Source organism: Struthio camelus, chromosome 12 (assembly GCF_040807025.1).
Source record: "Struthio camelus isolate bStrCam1 chromosome 12, bStrCam1.hap1, whole genome shotgun sequence".
NCBI lineage: Eukaryota > Metazoa > Chordata > Aves > Struthioniformes > Struthionidae > Struthio > Struthio camelus.
In genome coordinates, this window is record NC_090953.1 from 4,724,944 (window position 1) to 4,747,795 (window position 22,852).

The following is a 22,852-nucleotide window of genomic DNA, read 5'->3' on the forward strand; positions in this document are numbered from 1 at the left end:
TTCCCATAGCTGGAGATAGTGGGAAGCTCTGGCTGTGGCAGCAACTTCAGTAGTGTCTGTTCTTCTCAATTTCCTTCAGCCGTTGCTTGTATCTGTTCTGAGGTGGATGCCGCAGGAAAGGTTTCAAGGAAGCAACTGGTTGGAGCAAGGCCCCTGGAGCTGAAGTGTGATTTATTTTTTTCTTTCCTTCAGGAGATCAGTGTTTTGAAAAGAACCTCTCTGTTGTTGTATGGATGAAAACTGCAGCTGCAAGGTAACCAATGCACAGAGCTTTGAGTGTGAAGCCCGCAGGAGCCAGTGAAAGGATGTTTTTAGTGATGTCCATGAGTTTTGAATTGGGCTCCCCTCATGTACTGGGAAGCCTGTGGTGATCTCACAGCTCTGAGCTGTCCTGTGATCTGTGGTTGCTCCTTTAGCTCAGGCTATGTTAGCACATCTCTTTCAGCAGGCTGACTTCTGCACTAAACGTTCTGCCATCACGGTAGTCTCAGAGCTCTGAGCCTGTCCACATCAGTCTAACTACTAACTATGAGCAGCTTGGTCTCCAGGCTGAGCAGACAAGGGTGCTGAGTTGTAGAGTTTCAAATGCAAGAAATAGCTTGAATAAGCTCAGCAGGTGGGGAGATGAAACACAGAAGGATGTTTATTATTTAAAAATACACCAAGAGAAATATGCTACAGTTAAATCAATCTAAGAAAGAAGCCTGCTTGTATTCTGTTTAGATCTTGCTTTTCCTCTCCTTCTGAGATGTACATGTAGCTGATAACTTATACCTTCTGTTTCAACTGCTTCATGAAGTCCACCTTCTTATTGTGTATATGGGCTTAGATGTGAAATGAAATTTAGGTCATTGTGTTAGATTTGAAAATGTATTTTCTTTGAAATGAGTGTATCACCTAGATTAAATTGCAGTGTCCAACAGACACAAAGGCAGGATATTGATATTTTAAACGCAGACTTGATAGCCTTTTAGGGAGAGTTAGTATTCTGCTACTGGTGCCAGAGAAGTTTTGTGGTGTTCTATTTTTCTGGTAATTCAGCCAACTCTCCTCTTCGACTTCTAGTTTTAGGTTAACTAGTGAGCCCCCCAGCACATGCCTCAAGAAATTTCTTTCTTTAGTTTTAAGTTTGATTTCTGTGTGCAGAAGCACTTTTTTTTTTCCTATATCTCTTTTGCTTTGGAGAGATGATGATTTTTATTTTTAAGTAAAACTAATAAAAACCCACCTAGTGTGAGTGCCAACGAAGGGCTCTCTGCTCCTGGGGCATAGGGACAAATGATGTTAGCTGTTTGTGCCGCTTGCACATTCTTTCCTTCCTGTGCTGCTGAAATAAAAGCAGGAAGGAAAATGGAGCTAGTGCTCTGTGTGGGGGCTTATAGGGATGTTACAGGGGTTATCAGTGAAGGGAACTGGCAAAGGGCTACCTGAAGAAGTGGAGAGGATTTTTAAAGCAGGTATATAGGAAAGGGCTTCTAGGAAGAAATCTAGCCTTGCACAGAGGATTCTAGTTTTGCTTATATTTGTGGCTTTTGTTGAACTGCATCCAGAAACTCTCTGTAGGTTTAAATGGCATGAGATAGCTAAAATTACAAGGGGGAAGATGAGAGGAAAAAAGTGGAGAGTTGAGGGCTAGCAGAGGAGGTTGCTTTTTAGATGAGTCTGGGAAATACTGTTGGAAGGGAGGCAGAAGGAGCAGGAAAGGACTCAGCAGTTACAGGGAGAATGTGCCAAAAACCAGACGGTGCTAGACAGGGCTTTTGGTGTGCAATTCCAAAGCAACCGCCCCAAATGACCTTTTCCTATTACACATCTGTTGAGTTGCCATAAAAAGCAGTGAACATAAGGAGTTTTCTGCTGAGGCTCCGGAAGAGCTGTATTGTGCTTACGATAGGAGTAAGGACTATGTTTTCTGCCGTCCTAAGGAAGAGTTCAAAGACAGGTGGACTGCAGAAGGTGGGATGGTAGCTCTGTAGGTGACTCACTAAGGAAAAATAAGAGCCTGTGAATAAAAGCCAGCTGATGAGCTTGTGCAGTATTGTATGCGTTTTCATGCTGAGCATCCAGGAGTGTATTACCCTATTCCCAGCACCTAACAGTCCTGAATTTTGTGGAATTTTTGGCTGGGGGAGAGCGTGTAACACACTGTCAAAGCAGCTGGCAAGAGTTATGTCCCTTGTGCCTAGTCACCCACAGCATATATATATATATATACTGTGTTGTAGGTTGACTTGTTTCAGCTCATATTTCACATGAATTTTGTCTGACTTCTTAAGTCAAGAACACCTGACTCCTAAACTAGTTTTGCAGTACGGTTATGTATGCTCCCTGCAATGTAAACTCCTCTGACAACCTCCTGCCTATGTTTTATGGCCTCTCATGCCTTCACACTAACACTTAACATCTGTACCACAAAATTTGTAACATCAGTTTGTTCAAATAAAGAATCCACCAAGCATTTAATCTTTGTTTTAATGGCTGATGTTTATTTTAGTTTGGGGATTCATGTACTCATGGAGGGATTCTCTGCCCATAGTCCATAAGTCACAGAGGGCAGGAGTGAGACTCCTCTGTACTTGTCTGTTTCTGAAGTGAGGCTCTAGAGAGGTCTTTCTTTTTGATACTTACATGAAGTTGACTGACGTATTAGTTACAGGATGCAGATACATTTGATCTGGAATTTTACCCTTAGTTTCTAGTCTTTTGCTCTTCTTCATCAAATGCATGTGATGTGGGATATGTGTATTTCTTTTGCTCTGTTAGTAATTGCTCACCCATTTGAATGGGTAGTTGTGTGTTTCCACCATGTGCTTGATTATGCTGGAAAATCAGTTGCATGTGTGAGAAGCAGGAAGATTCAAATAGAGACCGGTTGAAGGTAGCCCTCTGCAAGCACAAAAAAGACAAAAAGGTGGTGTTTTTTTTTTTTAAAAAAAACATATATAAAGAAAAGTTACCCTACAGAGGAGTTATAAATGTAGAAAGGCAAAAGAAGGAAAAAGAAAGGACTTCTAGGCTAGCAGTTCATGTTGCTTTGCCTTACCTCTTTAGTGTATCAGCAGTGACCACCTGAGCTCTTTGTAGGCTCCCTTGAGGCCATTACACACTGCCTATTTTAAGTGCTTGGTAAGCTTACCCTCAATCCTCACATTCTCCAAGTGTAAGAGTCCAGATTCTCAGAGTTAGATCACTTTGGCTGTCTTTCTAGGCAAGCCTGTGGGATGGTAGTTTTTCCACATACAACCTCAAATCCCCACCACCCTGTGGAAAGCAGCCAGTCCACAACTTCAAGAAAAACTCATGAAGGGATGGGGGTGGGAGACTTTGTGCAAACCAAGACTGCCCAGCAATTTGCCAGGGGTCCCTTTTACGCTGCTGCTGTCCAGAAATCACACCTTCCAGAGTTTTGTACAGCTGCAAGGAGGTGCTGAGTGGGGATTGGCAATGCCTGGCCAATTCCTTCATCTGCCCCTGGAAGGGGGGCCATACCAGGCAGCAGCATAGCAAGTGACCATAGCATGACCCCTTCTCCAGCCTGGCTCTGTGTGCCCGAGTTGCAATCTAACCACTTGGTGTAGTGGGCTCCTCTGCTGGCACAAGTGACTTCATTTCCACCAAGGAGACTGTGAAGTGAAAACCTTGAGTGCTCTGAATTTATCTTCTTCCACTTCAGCGTTTTTCACAGCTCATTCGATGCCTGGAGGATTCTTTGAGTCCTCCAGGCCTAGCCACCAATAAGAGTAACTTCTGTACAGGTGCAGTGTAACTTCTGGTAGGAAATTTATGCCACCTAAATGCTTTGAATTTATCAGGGAATTATCAAAACAGTAACTTGATGGGACAGTGCTGTCACTTCCAGGAAGGTTCTGATTGTCGGCAGCAAGACCCAGAAGGTTAGGGTTCTTACTGGAATAATCTGCCCTCGCATCCTTCCTCTCCCCTGATATTGAAATGATAACCAGGACTAAAGAGCGGCTCTCCAGGGGGATGAATGGATGAATGGAAGGAACAAACAAATGAGAGCTTATTTACAGTAGTTCGAAGCCATCTCCATTTCATAGTTGGCAAATCAAAGGTGCACTCATCTTCCCTTCTTTCTGGTATAGTTGCTTCATTTTCTTTTATTGCATTTCTCAAGCACTTAGAAATGTACAGATCCGCTGCTCTGAGGCAGGGGGGATCATGTCATGATTGTTAATGATTGCACCCTTTTCTGGAGCTGCCCTGCAGTCAATGCGATAACAAACCTTGAAACTTGGTAATTTTCAGTTTTGCTGCTGGCATGTAGATCTCGTGATTTATGAGCACCCCGAGATGTAATTAACCCTTTTTGCTTGTCTAGGGGCACTTGTCTGTCTTGTTAGACCTGGGGGGGATATTTCCAAACTCATCTTAAAAAGATTCAAATCAAATTTCATGGTTGTTCTCTCACTTTGAAAATATGTACCAAGTGCTGACAGTTGATGCCTTGGGCACAAAAGCACGTGCAGAGCTATGCTGGAATGATTGCTAGACAACTGTGAACAAGGATGGGATGGACATGTGCAAATGTGCATATTGACAAGACAGAAAATGTATGAATGAACAGAAGGCAGGGAGCTTGTTTCAGGTGGGTTTATGGAGGCTCACAACTGCTGGAGTCTGACACCTTGAAAAAAAGAAAGTCACTCAGGGGAAACTGATAAGCTGGATGCTAGCACGTTTACCAGCCTGGGAAGGAAAAGAAGTTCAAACAGAACTATGTAAGGGAGCTGGTAAACAGCCTGTGGGAAAACAGGATCACTGAACAAAAGTTTCCTGAGATCTGCCCACTGCAGGATAGTGCTTTGTTAAGACGAGGTCTGAAATAAAATCTGCAGAAAATTAAGTAGAGTCTGTCTGCTTTGGGAAAGCAGTATGTGCAGTGTGACTTATGGTCTGTCCTATGTCACTTTTGCGTTGAATGTTGTCTTGCCGCTGTTTCAGGGCCTGCTATGTATTCCACTCTTTCCTTCATTGGAAGAACTCGACATTAATACTAGTCTTGGTATTTTAGTGTATTGCAGCCTAAGCAGTAAATAGATATAATTTCAGTGAATATTGGGGTTTGGTATCTTCCTGTAAAATAAATTTAACTACTTAATTTGCTTTTCTTTCATTTTACATCTGAAAACATGAATATATTTTTCATGGCTGCAATGAATTGAGTAGATTCAGCTTCAGGTCTTTACTTAATTTCTCCTTTGTTCATGCCTCAGCTGCTTTGCACATCTGCCTTTGAGCTGTGAAACACGTTTTGCCTCTCAGTTTAGAAGAGGACAACTTACTAATGTATTAGTCCCTTAGTTTGGATGGGGGGAGCTTTAATGGCTAACTTCCATGCTTTAATTTTTCTGTTGGCAGTAGCTGACCACTACTGCTTTTTGCAGTCCTTAGAATGGCTCCTTTTTCAGAGGTTCTTACAACTAATGATTGTTAAGGAGCGGCTAGTCTAAGGGGTCCCCTGCTTTTGGTACACAGATCACAACAAGAGGCACATGGGCTCTCTGTATGTAGGTGGCCAGTGACTGCAGCTGCTGGTGCTCATGCCAATAGCAATAAATGAGCAAAGAAAGCCTGAGAAGGTCTTAGCGAGCCTGACCTTCTGCACTTCTGGGTTTCATCCCAGGGACTTCTGCAGTTGGTCAGTAACTCATGTTCCAAAACTATCTGGCTTCATTGAAAAAATGTAATGATTGAGACTCAATCTTGTGTTCTGTTAATTTGCTGTAGTAGCACTGGTAGCAAATTAAAATGCAACTGATTGAAATACTGACTACAGGAATATCTTACAGCTTCCTTAGCTAGGATGCACGTTGCATTCCACAGCACAGTCTGCTCCTACCCTGAAGTTTTTTTCAGCAGATTTTTCCATAATTATCCCTTGTTCTTTTGTAGTGGAATGATACTTCTCTCACAAGCAGTATTTACAGTTTCTGCATTTTTTTTTTGCAAGAGCATGCCGCCTTGGTTCAAATTGCAGCCAATTCTTTTACTGTTCGGACTTTCTTCTGTTTTTCCCTCCTCTTTCATATAATCTGGTGATCTTGTACAAATCCACACACAGAGGTATGGGTTTACTTGCAATGGAACCTCTCAGTGGCTTCTTTTAATGGGCAAAGGGCGTTCTGATTCATAGTCAGTGCAATCTGGCACAACAGTGTTTGGGCATAAGTGTTTTACTATATTCTGCCAGTTACAACTAGAATATACTTTAATAAGTAGTTTGCCTTTTAGAAAAGAAGAGACAAAAGAAGATGAAATCAACTAGTGACTGGAGAGAGAGAAGGAACGCCATTCGACTTACCAATGAGTACACAGTAGAAACTCTGGTGGTGGCAGATGCTGATATGGTCCAGTACCATGGTGCAGAGGCTGCCCAAAGATTCATCCTCACAGTTATGAATATGGTAAGTATGCACCTTACTCAAACGAAGGAGCAAGAGCAAAGAGATCAAATGCGGAGTAGGTTAAAAATGTCTTCCTTGACAGCTGAATGGGATAACAGCTTTTGATTTGGCTTTGCTGAGCTTATAAATACATGTAAACTAGGTCAGAAAACTCTCTTCCATATTTAGGTCTGATCTGAAACACAAAGGTACAGTGTGAATTTGGGAATGCAGAGCTAAAACTCTCTGGCTATGTGAAAATCTGGTGATCTTGCCTCAGGTTCAGGCACTCTCTTTCAGGACAGTGCAACTTACTTCAGTCAAGCCCAGTGTCTCTGTTTCTGGTACAGGACAACTCTGCTTCCAGAGCAGGTAGTGCAGGTGTTCTCTCCATGTGTCAAGTGAAGTGTAAGTTGCTCCTCTAATTGCTTTCAGTTTTGTCTGTTAGGTGGAATAAAAGATCTCCTATTGAATTTAAAATGTTCTCAGATCAGCAAGGCAGGTGCCTTTCAGAGGCTTTCCTGAAAGGCAGCTTCCGTTCATGGCTTGGAAAATTTTGAAACCCTTGAGGTTTGAGGAAAGGTTTTGATTTTCTTGTGCCACCTGCCTCTTCTCCCCCAGCTGTGTGATTCCCTGTGTTTGCTGAAGGACATTGCAATAAATAACTTTGTTGAAACTAAAATTACAGTTTTCCAGTTAGAAAATATTCCATGATTGTTCAGGAGTGGCTTTTTCTACCTTGTTTTCTGTAGCGCTACTGTTTACTGTGGTAAAGAAGATCCTGAAGTGGATAGATGGTCTCATCTGATGTGACGTTTCTTGGGTTGTTGAAGATTTTAATGGGACGTTTGTTTCCCGAGAGTAGCTTAGATCATAGTTTTTGGTAAGATTTCTCCCTGTGGGCCATTGTCGTAGGGGAAGTGAAATTATTGTTGAAGGTAGCAGAAAATCTGGCGTTTAGTCAGTTACAGACATGTTTTTGTCTCTAATTTTTACCTAATGAAAATAGCTGCCTCTCTTGCTGTAGAAAACACTGCAAATTCATCACCAAACGGCTGGTCCGTACAAATTTCAGCTGATCTCATTCTCTTCCCCTCAGGACCTTGCGTGCTACATGAAGCAGCAGTGCTAATACCTCTGACTAGTTGATGGAATTGGACCTTAGAAGCATCCTAGAAATTTTGCAGGGAATCTGACAGGAGTGGGGGGAGTCTTTTGAAACGGCAAGCTCATGTGAAGTATGAGTGTCAGCTATTCTAATAGTTTAAGCATTCAGTTTCAGTTGATAAGGGGCCACAAAGCCTCTCACAGTGGATGCTCACTCACTCACTTTTTGGCAGCAGCAACAAAAAGATAATGGCTAGGTTGCGGACACTGAAAAATCTGCTCAGAGACTGCAGGAGTCCTTCCAGAGGCACTTGCACAAGGAAGTCTTGGAGAAAGCTTGTATTCCTGTGCCTGTGCTATTGTAACATCCAGGAACAGTTCCTTTTCCTGACGATTGATCTGTTGCCATTTGTGAGCAGCAAATTGGCCTGGAAAAAAAACAATTTTTAATGGCAATTGACTGGTCATTCTTTCCAATGAAGAGCTCAGTGATGGTTGTTCCGTGCAACAGAGCTTTTGAAGAGATCTTGTGTTGCTTTAACAAGTGCTGTTGTGAGGCAGCACTCTTAGAGTGAAATGTTTCACTGATTAAGCAGCCAGTTAGTTTAACTGTTTTTTTTTTTCTTTTAACAAGCTGCTTATCTGTCTGTCCCTTCCTCCACCTTTTATTTTGTCCTCTAGTATGCTATGTGAATAGTCACTTAACAGGGCTTCCTTGTCTCTCCGTAGTTATTTGGATTGGTTCATAGGGAATGTCTTCTTTCAGAAAATCTTCTGACCATCACTTCAGGCTCTACTGAATTTTTTGCCTTTAAGGATGTATTTGCTGGGGGCGCAGAAGCCTTACTCTTCTCAAGACTATAGTCTCCCACCTTCAAATCCACACGCCAGCTTTGCAGTGAGCAAACAAAACATAAGTTGTTCTGAACAGAGCTGCTTCTCAGGTCACGTTTTGATCCAACACAACTGCGCATTCGGATGTACTGGATGTTTCAGAGCAGAGTGTCTTCCGTATGTCAAGTGCCTGGGACCTCTTGAGGGGTGGTGATGCTTTTTGTTTGCGCTGACAACTCAAGGGTCCTGCTAAAATCTGCTCTGCCCTGTTTCTTATGTGGGATAATACGACTCTGCAGTTGCTGCCTGGCAGTTTTACTGTGGCTAGCACAAGGCATTATGGCTGCATGAGCTATTAAAACATGTCTGATCTGTCTTGGTGATCCTAGCATGGAAGGGTCAATTCTTTTAGTGCTGCCATTAGTGCGTCTCTGTGTTGTGTAGCTTTATCAGCCTGAAAAGATAGTAGGGTTGAGTGCACTGATAGGCCAAGTCCTAAACAAAAGATGGCCATGGCACTGTTGTCCCTCCAGGCTGAGGAGTACCACAGAATGTCTGGGAAAGATCAGTATGCCAGGTGTGAGTGTATGTGTTTGGGGAGGTGCAGATAGATGGGTTGGGTCACCTAAACCCATTTGCTAAACAAATAGTGAAGCTTAGTTTCCAATGGATTTGGCTGATGGGTTTTTAAGCTAGATTCTGATGCTGCAGTGTGAGCTCATCTCTTTATTAGACACTGGAGAATATACATGGGAGAAGAGTCTTGGCTGAGGCACACATTTATCTGACATCTCATAAGGTGTAAAGTCCAGCTGAAATGCTTCCCACTGTTAAGTCATTGCTCCTAGAGCTCACTCATGTAGCTTTTTCTGACGTCTGCTAAGATTTGAATTTACGTTTCAGCCTTCAGAAGGGCACTGGCAGAGGCTCTCTCCTTTATCTGGCCACCTACGTTGCCACATTAATAGGAACGTGATATCTTTTGGGCCTCTGCCTCTTTGACGAAATTGGTTATGAATGGCCAGCCAGCTCGGAAGATACTGAGAAATAATGATAGGCAAACGCATAGGTGGTATCATTGCATAAATACAGCCTTTCTCTGAGGTTGTAAAACAAGGTGAAATCGAAAGGAATTTTAGCATTCAGTTTGCCATAATGAAAGCAGATCTTCACCCCAGCAAGGGAGGCTGAAGAATGATTTGGAAAATACATTTCAGGAAGAGAAATAGGATGGTTATGTGATTTAGGTAGGCCTGAATTGAATTCTTCACTCTGCTACAGGCTTTTGGTAGTTTCTGAACCAGCCATGGTGAATCTTCTTACTTTAGTTGCTCATCTGTAAAGCGGTGGTAACAGGAGTAGCATGACCCTAACTCCGTAGGGAGACATCGGTGACATCTTTCTCTGGTGCAGAATCAGTTATGCTCTTTGTATCCATGCAAGTGAAGGCTTCCTGGCCTTCACTCAGGATCTTTGTTTCCTGCTTGCCTCAAAAGGACTTCTGGCCTTCTGTGACTGTTTGGGGACAGGATTTACCCCATATTGGGCTGTGCTTATTCAGCTACGCTGCAGGATGGCGGGCTGCCTCTAAAAGAAACCAGAATGTTAATTTTGGCACGGGTGCTTGCATTTAAGCAAATAGAACCTTACTGGTCAGGGGTTTATTAACTTAACTCCTCACTGTAAGCCATTACGTTTACTGTCAAACCACAAAACAAGCATTAAGAGGTCTTATTAATGCATTTTACATTTATAGATATTTTAAATAAAGTGATCTGCCTTAAAGTATTTAATATCTATTTATGTTACAAGAATTTCTGAAGGGAAAAAAAAGTCAGCATTACAAAATACTGTTTTATTGCTCCCTTGATAAATGAGAAATCTTAGAAGAAGGAAAAAAGCCTCCTCTGGAATAACAACAAAGATGCAAAGCAAACCCCTTTTGCAACCCGGAAGTACTAGGCACTGCTTCATCTAGCAAGTGCTGTATTTTTAATGATATTCTGCAGTTATGATCATCCCCATGAAGAGCAAATAGATCTATATTAAGGTTACATTTTATTTCTGAATGTCATGTTAGGGTTACAAGCTCTTCCATTTAATGAACTATTAAAACAAATGGAACATCTATCCAAATATTCAAGTCCTTTGTTACTCTTAAGACACTTTATAGCTTCCTCCAAGCCGAACTTCAGACTTTCCTGCCTGCAACTAGGAGACCAGTGCATTGCTTTTCTCTTTTAATTTCCCCTGTGTTTTTGAGTCTGCTCACCATAGCTGCAATTTTGTGCTCAGTTCATGAGTGGGTTCCTAAGGCTGAAGCGTGCACAGCTTTCTCAGGAGTTTTATGCTTTTTTTCCTCTTGTTTCATTTTCATCCAAGAGAAATGACCAGTAAGACAAAACGGGGATTCTCTACAGGGAAACTGTAGTGACCTCTACTGTGGCTGGTCTTCCTTCGTGGCTTGTGCTTCTTGGAGGAAGCTCGGTGATTCAAATGATTCTGAAGCATATGATAATTAAGATATTAGACTCTTCAGAGGATTCTGCCAAAAGCCGTCAGTGGTCATGCTGCTCTTTTTAGCAATGAGGAAGAACTGGCTTCAACTACTGCCGAAATGGCAAATTGCAAACGTTGGCTCTGTGCAATTGTGCAGCGCTTACTTTGCAAACCAAGTCCCGCTCGGATTGGTCCCCTGAGCATTTAGGGACAGAGATGTCAGAATTTCCAGGACCACAACATGGTAATTTAAAAGCTGCTTTCTACCAGGAGTCTATGGGTTTGAAAACGTAAAGATTTTCTTTTTTCTTTTTAATCTTAGTGCATTTGGGGGTTTTGAAATGAATGTCACTTGTAGCTTGGTTTTGAGCTTGCCTTTTTCTCAGAAGGAGAGTACAGCAGGCAGGGATAAGTTATTGCAGTGTATGTTAGTTCTGCTGCAGCTGTTGCTAAGCCATGCGATTAGCGAGAAGGCTCTTTGCAGCAGCAAGCAGTAACTTGAAGTTAGCGATCTCTCAAGTGTCATTAAGTGGGAAAATTTTTTTATGTAATTCTTTTGGAATAATACTGGCTTATTCTCTGAAGCCTTCTTTTATGCTCTGAGGCTCACTTTTCATTCTGGATTTTCCCCTTTGAGAGCTTTTTCTGTCTTGAAAAAGCAGATAAAATCAATTTTATCACATATGCAGGCCTGTATTGATAGATTTACATCTCTGCTTTTGGGAGCTGGCACATAAAGGTTTAGAAGCTGCCATTGATGAGCATTTCCCTTACCCTAATTTGGAGCTTTCGTGATGGGAACAGAGATGTGAGGGAAAAGGGTGTAAAACTGATCACTGTCTGCAGGTTTGTCTTTTCTCTTGAGCAGTCTCATGAGAAAGATTTATGTCAATTATAAAGAGTCATGGATGTGCTATTTTCTGTAAGGTTTTTGGGCGTAATTTGAAAGCTTGGCTTCACGTGAGTGTTAGAGATCCTACAGTACTTTTCAAAACAAATAGAAGACAACCTCAGTAACCTGACTGATACTTCTACTGTCCGAACGCCATCCAGCAGCCAAGACTCTGTGGAGGCTCTCCTTTGAGTGCCGGGCTTAAAAAAAGAAAAAAGTTCAGCCTCAAGGTTGATGTTTTGAACTCTGAAACACACAGCGTTTCCCTCCCACTCTCCACCTGCAGAGGAAGCTCTTGGGAATTACAAAAATTAAACTGATGCCGTTTAGTTCCTCTCTTAGCCCAATTCCTTATGTCTAGGCTACGCTTTATGCGTGCTGGGGCAGGCCTTGACAGCTCATTCTAAAACTGCATTTACTTGGTCACTTCCATGTCAAAGGTATAAGGAGAAAAAAGGGCAGGATGAATGCGAACAGGGGAGGGAAGAGAAAAATGGTCCAAGCTTGAAGCTTTTCTCTTCTCTGGAGCATTCTCTGCAGTAAGGCTCTGCCAGGGGAATGCATATGAAGGAGGGAGATGTCAGAAACTGGCTTTATTGTTTCTTCTTGCTCTTCTGCAGCCTCCCTTCCATTTTGCTACCTGTTTCGTTTGACTCTACCATGCCCCTCTCTGTGCTTTTGATGACTGCTCGCAGGACAGAAGTCAAGAGAGCACAGAAGTTCACCTTAAGAAGGGTCACTAGAGCTCATGACTACACTTGAGCCATATTTACAGTTTGTCACATCCCTTTCCTTCAGCCCAATGACTAAGAACCTCCCTTGCTCTTCTAGCCAAGCTGCTCTCAAAACTGTGGTGATAGCCTAAAACAGTGACCTTGGCATTTTGTTCCATGGCAGAGCTCAGCAAAGCATTAGTTGGTTTCATGCAGCTGGCTCTTCTAGTTCCCAGCTGCCTAGTTTTATTGAAAGGTCCTAAAATGCCCCAAATGTTCTTTCTTTTCCCCTGTTAAAAATGGTCATAGCAGCCTCAAGGGTGTGATGCAATTGCAGGCTTGAGGGAGGGTGGTCCGTAGTATTGCAAGTGGGAAGGGAGGTGTCTGTGAGTCAGTCTCTCTATTAATGCGTGTCGTCCGTGCAGCAGGAAAACTTGAGAACATCTGCACTAGGAAATCCCATTCCATCTCCCCTATACCAATTATCTCAGCCATCTCAGTTGATACTGTTTGCTCATGTTCTGATGATAGCTAGTTAGGTGTGATGTCTAAACAGCTATGACATTCCAAGCCTGTGGGTGATGGTTTCCTGGTAGGCTGGGTGAAAAGGGCAGAAGGTGGTCACTGCCATGATGGGATCTAATTCCAAGCAGGGCACGACCTACCTTGGGCACAGACTGGTTTAACACTGGCTGTGCGCTGCCTGAATGGCTATGAATCGCCAATGCTGAACTCCTATTTCTTGGTCGAGTTGTTTAGAGGCTGTTCTTGTTCTCACTGAGATTCCTTCTAGCCTTAAACACTGTGATTTGGGACAGCTTGGGTTTTCATTTAAAAGGATAGCTATTTCCACAATTCTTAGCACAGGGTAAGATGCTGTGCTAACATGTAAACGTTAAGGAAAATTTTGGTGATGAGGCAAACAATGTAGTGCATGTAGTGGTGAATGTTTCGCTATAGGCCACGGGTTGATAGGGCTGTGCACGCTGAGAACAGTTTGTAATTTAGGGCATTATCTTTAGTCGGAGAAGTTCAACTGACACGCAGTTGGTTGCCTCTTAATCTTAAACTCCACATCTCCAGTTTGTAACTATACTTCTGGACTGAATGCATGTGCAAAGCAGTACCTCGAAGGATTCCTCGCTTGTGCAGAACTGTCTTGCGCTCTGTGTTAATTGGAAAGGTCCTGTCAGTGTAGCGATGAGAGTATCTATAACTGATATCCATCTGTACTTGCTCTTCATTTGGCATGTATAGTGATTATAATGTCATAAATTATAGCCAAGGTTATGTTCTTCCGAGCCCCAGCATTCTCATCTGATTTTTACATGCCATGATTTTGATGATTATTCAGGTAAGCACAGCCATACTACTGCTACCTGGCTGAGATATGGATGTCTTTTGATAACTTTTGATGCTGATTGATGAAAGCACAGCTGAGTTCCTGGTTCAAGGCATTTGTGTTGCTAATAGTAGTGTGCCCCATGTCCAGTGAGACAGTGATTAAAAAAAAAAAAAAATTCATACTCCAAAGTCATGGCATCTCTTTGGTGCAGTTTAAAGTGTTAGAGAGGCTTATAGGCAGCTGTAGCTAAAGCAAGTGCAGGGTGGTAAACATTGTTTCGACATTGGTAGAAGAATATTGTAAAGATGTGGAGAAAGCTATGAGCCCCCTTTCCCCTCCTGGAGGACTGTTATCCTGGGAAGTCTACATTTTTTGCTCTTGGTATATGATAGTTACTGTAATGCTGGATGCTATTGTATCATACGGGTCAAAAAGGAGGTGTAACTGGTAGCTTTTTGTATCCATCCTGTACTAATTTGATTAATGGATAAGGGCTATTCAGATGATGATGTTTGCTTGTGCAGACCAATTTGCAGGCACACTTTCAAGTCAATTTTCTTGTCAATTCGCCTGCAGATGTTGGACCATTTTGAAAGACAGGTTTATTTGTGGGCAGAGGTGAACAGTTTTCCCTTGAATCCATGTAGACCTTTCTATATAGGACTTTACAAAGTGCTTTTATGCTGACTGGAGAAGGAATAGAACAATCATTGAAGGCATACGAAGCTGGAGATACCTCCGTTCGTCAGCTTGTTTCACAGAAGAAGATTGGCAGAGGTAAATGTGAAATTTTGACAGTGTCCTATAGTTCTGGTTCTGCACCATCTTAAATCACAATGCTAATATCTTTGAGCTTACAGTTACACCTAAATCTTGAGAAATAGTGCAGAGTTGTAGGAAATATTTTGCTTACTGATCTTCTGGCAGCTGTGCATGGGTCTTTGAGAAAAATTCTTGAAACTTCATTAAGAATTTTTTTTCACCTCAACATGTGTGTTTTAGCTATTGTATTTTCTAGCCTTTTGCTAGTAATCAATCTTCTACTTAAAAATATGATTTTGTAGTTAAATTGGTAGACATGGCCGGAATATGCACTGCCTCTGTTGCCTACACCGCTATATCTGCAAAACTCAGTACGCTCTCTATCCTAGACCATTAACAAAAGTACTTCTTGCCAATACACCTGGATTTGTGCTACAAGGGTAATGGGCAACCTGTCTGTTAGTCTGTTAGAGTCTGTTAGTCCAGCACAGTGGTGTCAGGCAAGTTACAGTATGTTTATCTGTACACACATTAAAGCACTGATTACAGTGCATAAGAACCAGTTTGACTGCATTGAAGGAAATGTCTGCCTTTTAATCCAGTCAGAGCACATGGACTGAAAAGTCTGGTGCAGACTCTGGTGCGTTCAGAGTGGGGGATGGAAGTAGAGCTGGCTGGAGCAGAAATCTGATTAGAAAGGGTCTGTCTCTTATCTAGGTGGTATTGTGTTTGAATGCTTTAGCTGCACTGAAGTAGAGCAGTCACTTGCACCAGCCAGGCTTTGTTAGCAGAGGGACATGCGCTATCGCTATCGTTCCTACTAGGCAATACAAACTGCCCTGCGTCTGGGGCTCCTTTGGGCTCCATTTAAGAAAATAAGCAAACAAAGCTTGGATAAACAAGCAAAGTAAAGCCCCTTTTGCATGCCTAGTGTTTTTTTTTTGGGGGGGGGGGTTAATATCCAATTGTTGTTGCTGCCAGCAGGGTCTTGCTCTTCTGAAATCACTGATGGATGCAAATACAATAACAGTCAAAGGTATCCTCGGGGTGGAGGGAGCACAAGAGGAAAGGAAAGAGGGCTGACAACTTTCAAAATCTTAGCAAATGCAGAATTCCTCAGCAACTGGTTCTCTCCATGTAAATTTTGCCAATGAAAATTCTGCTTTTTGAAGTCAGTGGCATTCGGGTCTCTGGTGTGCTAAGTCTGGAGGCAAGCAGCTTCTCTGCTCTAATAGAAAGACAACCATCATCCATTCAGTTTATAATGATAAGGACATAAATACTGCACACTCATAAATGGGTAGAAACTTTATGGGGTCCTCAGAGCTAGCGGTAGGCTAGACAAATCAAAGGGATCCATCACAAGATCCTGGCAAACTTTTCTTGGTCCCTGAAGTGGTATGTGAGAGACTGACTCGATCAGCATGGTGCCCCGTGAGCCCTCTCAGCTGAGTGTCCAGGTCTCCATTTACAGATAGGTCAGCTGTGAGAGGCCTTTCCTGAAGCGTCAAGTTTATCCCCCCAAGTCTGTAGTGAGACCTTAACTACTCAGCCAACATACTCCTGGGCTAAGTAAATAGAACCAGCACTCGTATGCGTTTATATACCAGCTGCAGGGAAGATAAATGATTTTCTGTGCTTATACTGAAGGTCAGTGGGTCAAATACTGAGTAGTGTCTGTCTTGCAATCTGTGCCTGAATTAAAGGAAACGTTTTGGTGCATGCTTAAATCCAACCCCAAACACTGAAGTGCTTAAGAACATTCTTAAATTGAGCACGTTCTTGAGTATTTGCACAAAGAGGAAAAATACCAAAGTTTGAAAATATAATAGTGGAAATATGTTCATGTCTTGAGTTCGTTGTAGGAGGAGAAGTGAGCTGGCCTGCAGTGTTGTATTTTTTCCTAGCCTCTGTGATATTTCTAGCCAAATGAGACATGGGTAATGAATATAGCTTATCTGGGGCCAAATCATGCTGCCATTAATCAAGAGTCTTTTCTTCAGTGGTTTTGATTTTTTGTCTGAGTAGGAAATGCAGTATTCATCGCAGAGTTATTACGGGTTATTTTAAACCTTTCTGTTATCAACCCCTCTCGCCTTTTTTCATACGATCTAGTCAAAGCAGTTGTATGTGGTGAAATGGGTGGAATAAAATTCTGGCATCAATTAAAATCTTATGTTCTAACCTATAAAAATGAGGTGAAGTATCTGAGCTGGAATGCAAAATCTGGAGAAAGTAGTAAGGTAGTTTCCGGTGCTATTTTTGTATTTCCTGAGGCTTGTGTCATTATATGCTGCCTTATTACTATTCTCTTATATAAGATATGAAAATAACAGAGGGAAATTGCTTTTCCATTCTATTTCCTGGAGTCTAAAACACACCATTATTTCATCTTGCATTCAGATATCTCTGATGTTTAAATGCTGAAGATCCATATTAGTTGGATGCTTCACAACATATGTCCATGTTCCTGAGACTCTGGTTTATGTTTAGAGTTCCTTTGGAAAATTTTTCTCCTTCCTTGTTCAGCAGCCCTACTTCTTTTGATTATTCAAACTAAAAATATTTTTTTTTCCGCAGCTAGCTTGGTGGTTTTTTGGTTTTTGTTTGTTTGTTTTGCTTTGGGTGTGTGTGTTTGGATGTTTCTGTGCCTGAACGCTGAATCTTGCTTGGATTAGTGAGTGGCAAATTGGTCAGTTGAGGAAGCCAAATGCTAGACAGTAGGAACAAATGCATGGTATTTTTGCAGGTATCTTAGCTGTCCTGTAGTATGAAGAATTGTTAGAGTGGTAACACAGTAGCTCTTAAAAATTCTTTTTCTTGAGTGTAGTAACAGAGCCCATGTGTTCTTGTTTTGCCTAAGTTTTTTGAAGGATGGAAATATCTCACTTAGCTACAGAGAGTTCCTGGAACTATCACCAGGTTTTGGCATTATTACTGATGTTCTGAGGATGTTTGCTTTGGTTTTTGACAGGTGTACAACATGTTTCAGCATCAAAGCCTTGGAATTAAAGTCAGCATTCGAGTGACCAAGTTAGTCCTGCTTCGAAACCGTCCTGTGAGTCCTGACTTGTTTTACACTGCTGTTACAGTTTTACTGCTGTAGTTCCATAGGCAGAGCAGGATCCCTGTACTGCGTGGGTGAGAACTGGAGGATATCTGGCCCTATGATTAGAAAACGTAACTAGTGCCTGCTGTGCCGCACCAGGCAGCGTTAAAGGTGGGAGAGATGGGGGCCATGGGAGAGAAAAGAACTATCGTCCTTTTAGCCTTCCTGGTACGTTTCTGTTTATAGTTGCAGACTAGCCTCAGGAATTAATTGTTTGACAGATTAAAAAGTAATACGGCTCTGGTATAAAAAGTACAACTTCCAGACCCATGAGCCTTTTGAATGTAGTGCTGCATTTGATGCTTGTGACTGCTGCCAGCTGATGGAGTTTGTTCTGTAGATCAAATGGCAGGTCAGTGTAGATCCAAAAGTCCCTCAGATGAAGCTGGTTTTGCACTTTTTGTTCTCCCATATCTATATCTTTGAGCCTCTGATTTTTCACCAGAGGTCTAGTGCTTTATAAAAATACGGTGACCAACCTTTCTTCTTTTGAATCCCTTTCTTTCCAAAAGGCAAAATTGTCTATCGGGCATCATGGAGAGAGGTCTCTGGAGAGCTTTTGTCACTGGCAAAATGAAGAATATGGTGGAGCAAAATACCTTGGTAACAACCAGGTTCCTGGTGCGAGGGATGACACCCCTCCTGTGGATGCTGCTGTTTTTGTAACCAGGTATAGTGAGGTCAGGTTTATCCGCTCGCTTTGACCAATAACGGGCCATAGTCAACGATAGAGTTATCTGATCCACTAGCAGTTCAAGAAAAAGATACACTGATGATGATACATTTGTTGCTACATACTGTTTAGCAGTCTCAGATGAAAGTGACTTGTCTTGTTTCTGTGTGTATGTACAACGTTATGCAAGAGTGTCTCTGCTTTTGAATCGGAGCATTGTCATAGTTATGACAATCTGAGGACACAGGCAAGGCACAGGTGATGCTTTTTTTGGTTAGTCCAAAAACAGCTAACAGAAAAAAAACAGCTTTTGGCGCGCAAGCCCTTCTTTGTAGAAGACAGAAGCAACAGACGGCAAAGATGCAGACAAGCTGAGAAAACTGTTCTGACTGTAATTAGATATGCATCAGTTGACCTGTCTAAGAGGAGAGGCAGTTGGTACCTCTCTGACACTGTGTGCAGCAGAGAGGAGAGGTGGTGAGAGAGTTATAGCCTAAGGAAAGAAAGACAGATATCATAAATTATTTTCCTCTCTCTTTGCCTTAGGAAATAACCACTTTAACACCTCCCCTCTATCACACCTTGGAGCACTTGCTCTTAATTTGTATGTTTGAAACGTGCTGTGTTTATTTCAGACGTGAAATAATCTGCATGTGAATATTTCAGCAAAATTCTTTGCAGCCTGCAGGCTTGCCTTCTGATGTATCAAATACAGAGTATCAGGGCACGGCCCAGATAAAATAAACCAAAAGGATGTTGTCCGTGTTAACCTGTAATCTTTTTTTTACTCTAACTTCAGTACCTGAGCTCAGCCTCAGAATACAATGCAAATCCCCTGTCCTCACGGTCACTCTAAATGTTGAGTAGCAATTCCATAGTCTTTTAAATTTATTGCATACTTTAGAATTCATGATTGTTCACTGAATGATTGAAGTGAGCGCAAAAACAGAGTGTTTTTAAGATGGGTGCTGCATGTACTAGAAAAGATGCTAATTCCTACCCTGCTTCCCCACTTTGAGATGGGAAATATCTGTGCTGCAATTCAGCATTATTCACTTCTCTCATCTTTTTTTCCCTGCTAACAATGTAAGTAGAAATGCATGTTTTTGCATTATCTGCTATTCAGGTTGTAATCATCTCTTGTGTTAATAGTCACGTTGCAAACTATCCATGGGATTTTGAGTGTTCAGTAAAAGTGGACTGCATAGCTAGTGAGCTTGGCATGGGGCCAGTGAAGTTCATAAGAATGCACCTTAACAAACATGTGTGCAGTTCCCCCGCATCCTTCTCTCTCCTCTGTATTCAGTGTAGTCCAACCAAGCACTTAAGTAGATACTTAACGTTTTAGACAGGGCGAATAGTTCCTTTGAAGTCAATGGGCTGCACATCCTGGTTATAGTTACGCATGTGCTTTATTGGATCATGGCCTAAATAAATAAATAACATTTTTGTTGGACTCATCTGGGCATCCAGTTGTCCTGCATGACAAGCGAGGCATACAGAATCTCTTCTGATGCGCTCTAAGCGCAGGGTGGAGGGAATGATCAGAGCATTTGATCTGTGCATTCTCTCTGCAGCTTGTAAAATTGAATGCAGAATCGCAGAAATTGAAATGAGTTGGACTCATGCACTTAAGGAATAATTGTAGGGGTGGTCTCTGGATTCAGTGGATTTGGAGGGTTTTGCAGCCAGAATAGCTGGAGAAGTACAGCCTCAGTAAGGTTAGTAAGGTTAGCTTCAGTAAGGCTCAGATTCGATGAGGAAGTAGAGGCAAGGGACCACAACTGTATAGAAGAGCAACATTTATCCTGTATGATAGGCCAGCAGTGCATACTTATCTTTTTCCTTCCTTCTTGCGCTGTCTAGTCATCCTAAGCTATCCCTGCTCCTGCCACATAAAGGACACATGTTGCTTAGAAGACTACTGGCCCACCAAGGCCTGATTCTTGTGTTAGGGAAGTGAGATTCCTACTCTTGGCTTTGGAAGTGTGTGTGTGTGTTTCCCTGGGTCCTCTCCAGACTCTGCAGATGGATCAGTGGTAGAAGACGGGGGAGCAACAGCATGTCCAGCGCAAGCAATTGAGCCAGAAAAAGCACAAGCTGAATTTTTACCAGCTGTACCTGCTTTAGGACTAGAAGCAGATTCTTTGGGGTCAACCTCTCAAGAAATTCCTCTGCTTCTAATCTGACCATGTTCATTTGAAACACCAAGGCACGCTTGCTTTTTGGAACTTCACCTCTAATTGATGTTCCCCATATGTTCATTTGTATGCAATAGTAAATGACCTCCTAGGTGGCAGATATCCCTCCTGTAGGATTTTGATAGTATCTACTTAACGGAGTTGCAAGTAAGAAGTACGCTGTGTCTGTGAAACAAGATATACTGCTGCCTAGTTCAGTAAATAAAGGAGACAGTGGGAGAAGTCTGTTTTAGCCATGAGGGTTTGGCTATAGTGCTGTGGTCTCTATAATCATCAGATTTCCCTTGTTCAAATTCTGTTTCTGAACTTGCAGAAATTCAGATCTCTGGCATCTACAGATGATGTCCTTTATATTTTAATGGGCAATTGACCAGAAAAACTTCTGTCTGCAGAATCTGTATCTTAGCACTCTTAGAAGCATGTCTCATTTAAAACACATTCTCTCTGTTGATCTTCTGTTTTTTGCATTCCTCAGGAAATCTTCAGACATTCTGATGTTCTCCCCAGCTCCTGGTCATAGGCATTTGGGGCACTTGGTAGGCTATTAGTGATGCGACAGCAGAGTAAAGAATGGCACAACACTGAAATGAACAGAATTCAAGGCTGTCATTAAGCAACGGCTTGTGTTTTTTTTTTTTTTTTTTTTCTGTCATACTGCCGTACTTATTCCAATTGCAGCCTGTTCACCCCTCTCCACCTTTCTCCAGCCCTCTGCTTTACATGGGCGAATAAACAGTTACATATGCATTTAGGGAGCTGGACACATAGTGCTTCTGAATGTGTATACAGATGTCCCAAGTTTTTGGCTATACCAGTTTCTCTGCCCTTTAGCTTTATGACCCTGGAGGTCTAAGCTGCTTAAAAAACATCATTTGAAGGATGTTGAGAGGTGGCCATTAAACAGAATGCTTCTCATTTATGTTGTACAGTTCAACTACTGTCCTCCTTTCTTACAGGAAGGACTTGAATTGCAGAATTTAGCTGAGCACAGTTAGGTATTTTTTTCCAGTTTGTGTGAGCCAGATGGAAGAGTGACTTTAGGAGGAGTTCTGAGTTCTTCTTTTCTGGCTCTTTTTATTGAACAAGAAACCAGCTTATTGTCATTTTTCAGAAATATTTTTTAATTCTGCTATTGGAAACACTCTCCATAATAAGACAAGTGATAATGACTGGGAATTTCACAGGTCCCTGAAAGATCAGAACACACATGTACTGCTTGATTCAGCCAGTAGTTAAAAGTGAAGAGGAAACTTGCTTCACTGCCACAGCCTGTGATTTCAGTACATTATCCAGTACTCAGTGTGATAAGGTCAGATTGGGCCTTGGATTTGTACTGCAGCTCCTGGAACAAGAGTTTTATTCCAACATAGGTCTTTAAAAGATGCTGCTAACACAACTGTAGTCTTTGTGATAAGAATCTCTTCACGTGCCATTAATGTTAAGACATCTTTTTTTATTTCCTTGGAGTATCCTTATAGTATCATTTATGTCAACTCTCTTACTTTAAAAACACAAATGTAGTGAAGCTGCAACACTCTCCAGAGAGCCCTGTGACTGAAATCTTTTTAAAGGAGAATAGTTTCAGTACCCTAACAGGGCCATCTTACCTCATTGGCGTGACTCATCCACAGGTGAGATAGAAGATCTCTCTTGATGCCGTTACAGTCTTTGGTTGTTCCCCCTGCCGCACCCCAAGATTTCCAGGAAAGGGGTAGGAGTTTCATTATTAGCTTTTGTGATGGGATGGCTGCTTGCCTTTGGAAAAAAAAGCAGAGACCCACCATACTAATTTCATGATTTCTGGTAAAAGAGCCATCAGTTTGAAATCCACTCTAAGTTGTGAACTGAAAGTCACTGAGTAAAGATTTGAATGTGATTTTGTGTGTGGTTTTTTTTTTTTTTTTTTGGCCACAGAATTTTGGGGTAAAACTTTTACAAAAGGTCAGGATGTTTTAAAGCCTAGCATTTTGATACAAGATCTTTGAATAGAAGGGCAACATCTTTTGGATTTGTGTTTACGGCAATTTAAAGGATGGGCTAGGGAGGCTTTACAGTTGCAGGTCCACCTGCAGTGAATTGGACAGCTATGTTCAGTTCTTCTGGCTGTCCTGTTTCAAGTCCTTCCCTGACCAGACAGCATCAGAGTATTCTCTTTACAGACAAAGATTGTTCCACCTCTGTAGGAGAGTGAGAGTTGCACTGGCTTATGTACGAGACCCCCAGTTTTACGGCATGGTGGTAATTTCTCCCGGAAGCTGTCTGAAACTGCCAGACACCTTTCAGTGTAGAACATGGAGTGCAAGGAGCAAA

General features: G+C 42.0%; 1 protein-coding gene across 1 annotated transcript in view; it reads left to right on the forward strand.

Moving 5' to 3' along the window:
- Window positions 1–22,852, forward strand: part of ADAMTS17 (ADAM metallopeptidase with thrombospondin type 1 motif 17) — a 203,565-nt gene that overhangs the window by 20,135 nt on the left and 160,578 nt on the right. Inside the window, exons 4-6 of the mRNA XM_068958707.1 lie at window positions 6,256–6,428; window positions 17,534–17,617; window positions 18,181–18,338. Of these exons, the coding sequence (XP_068814808.1) occupies window positions 6,256–6,428; window positions 17,534–17,617; window positions 18,181–18,338 (415 nt within the window). The remainder of the gene's footprint in view (window positions 1–6,255; window positions 6,429–17,533; window positions 17,618–18,180; window positions 18,339–22,852) is intronic.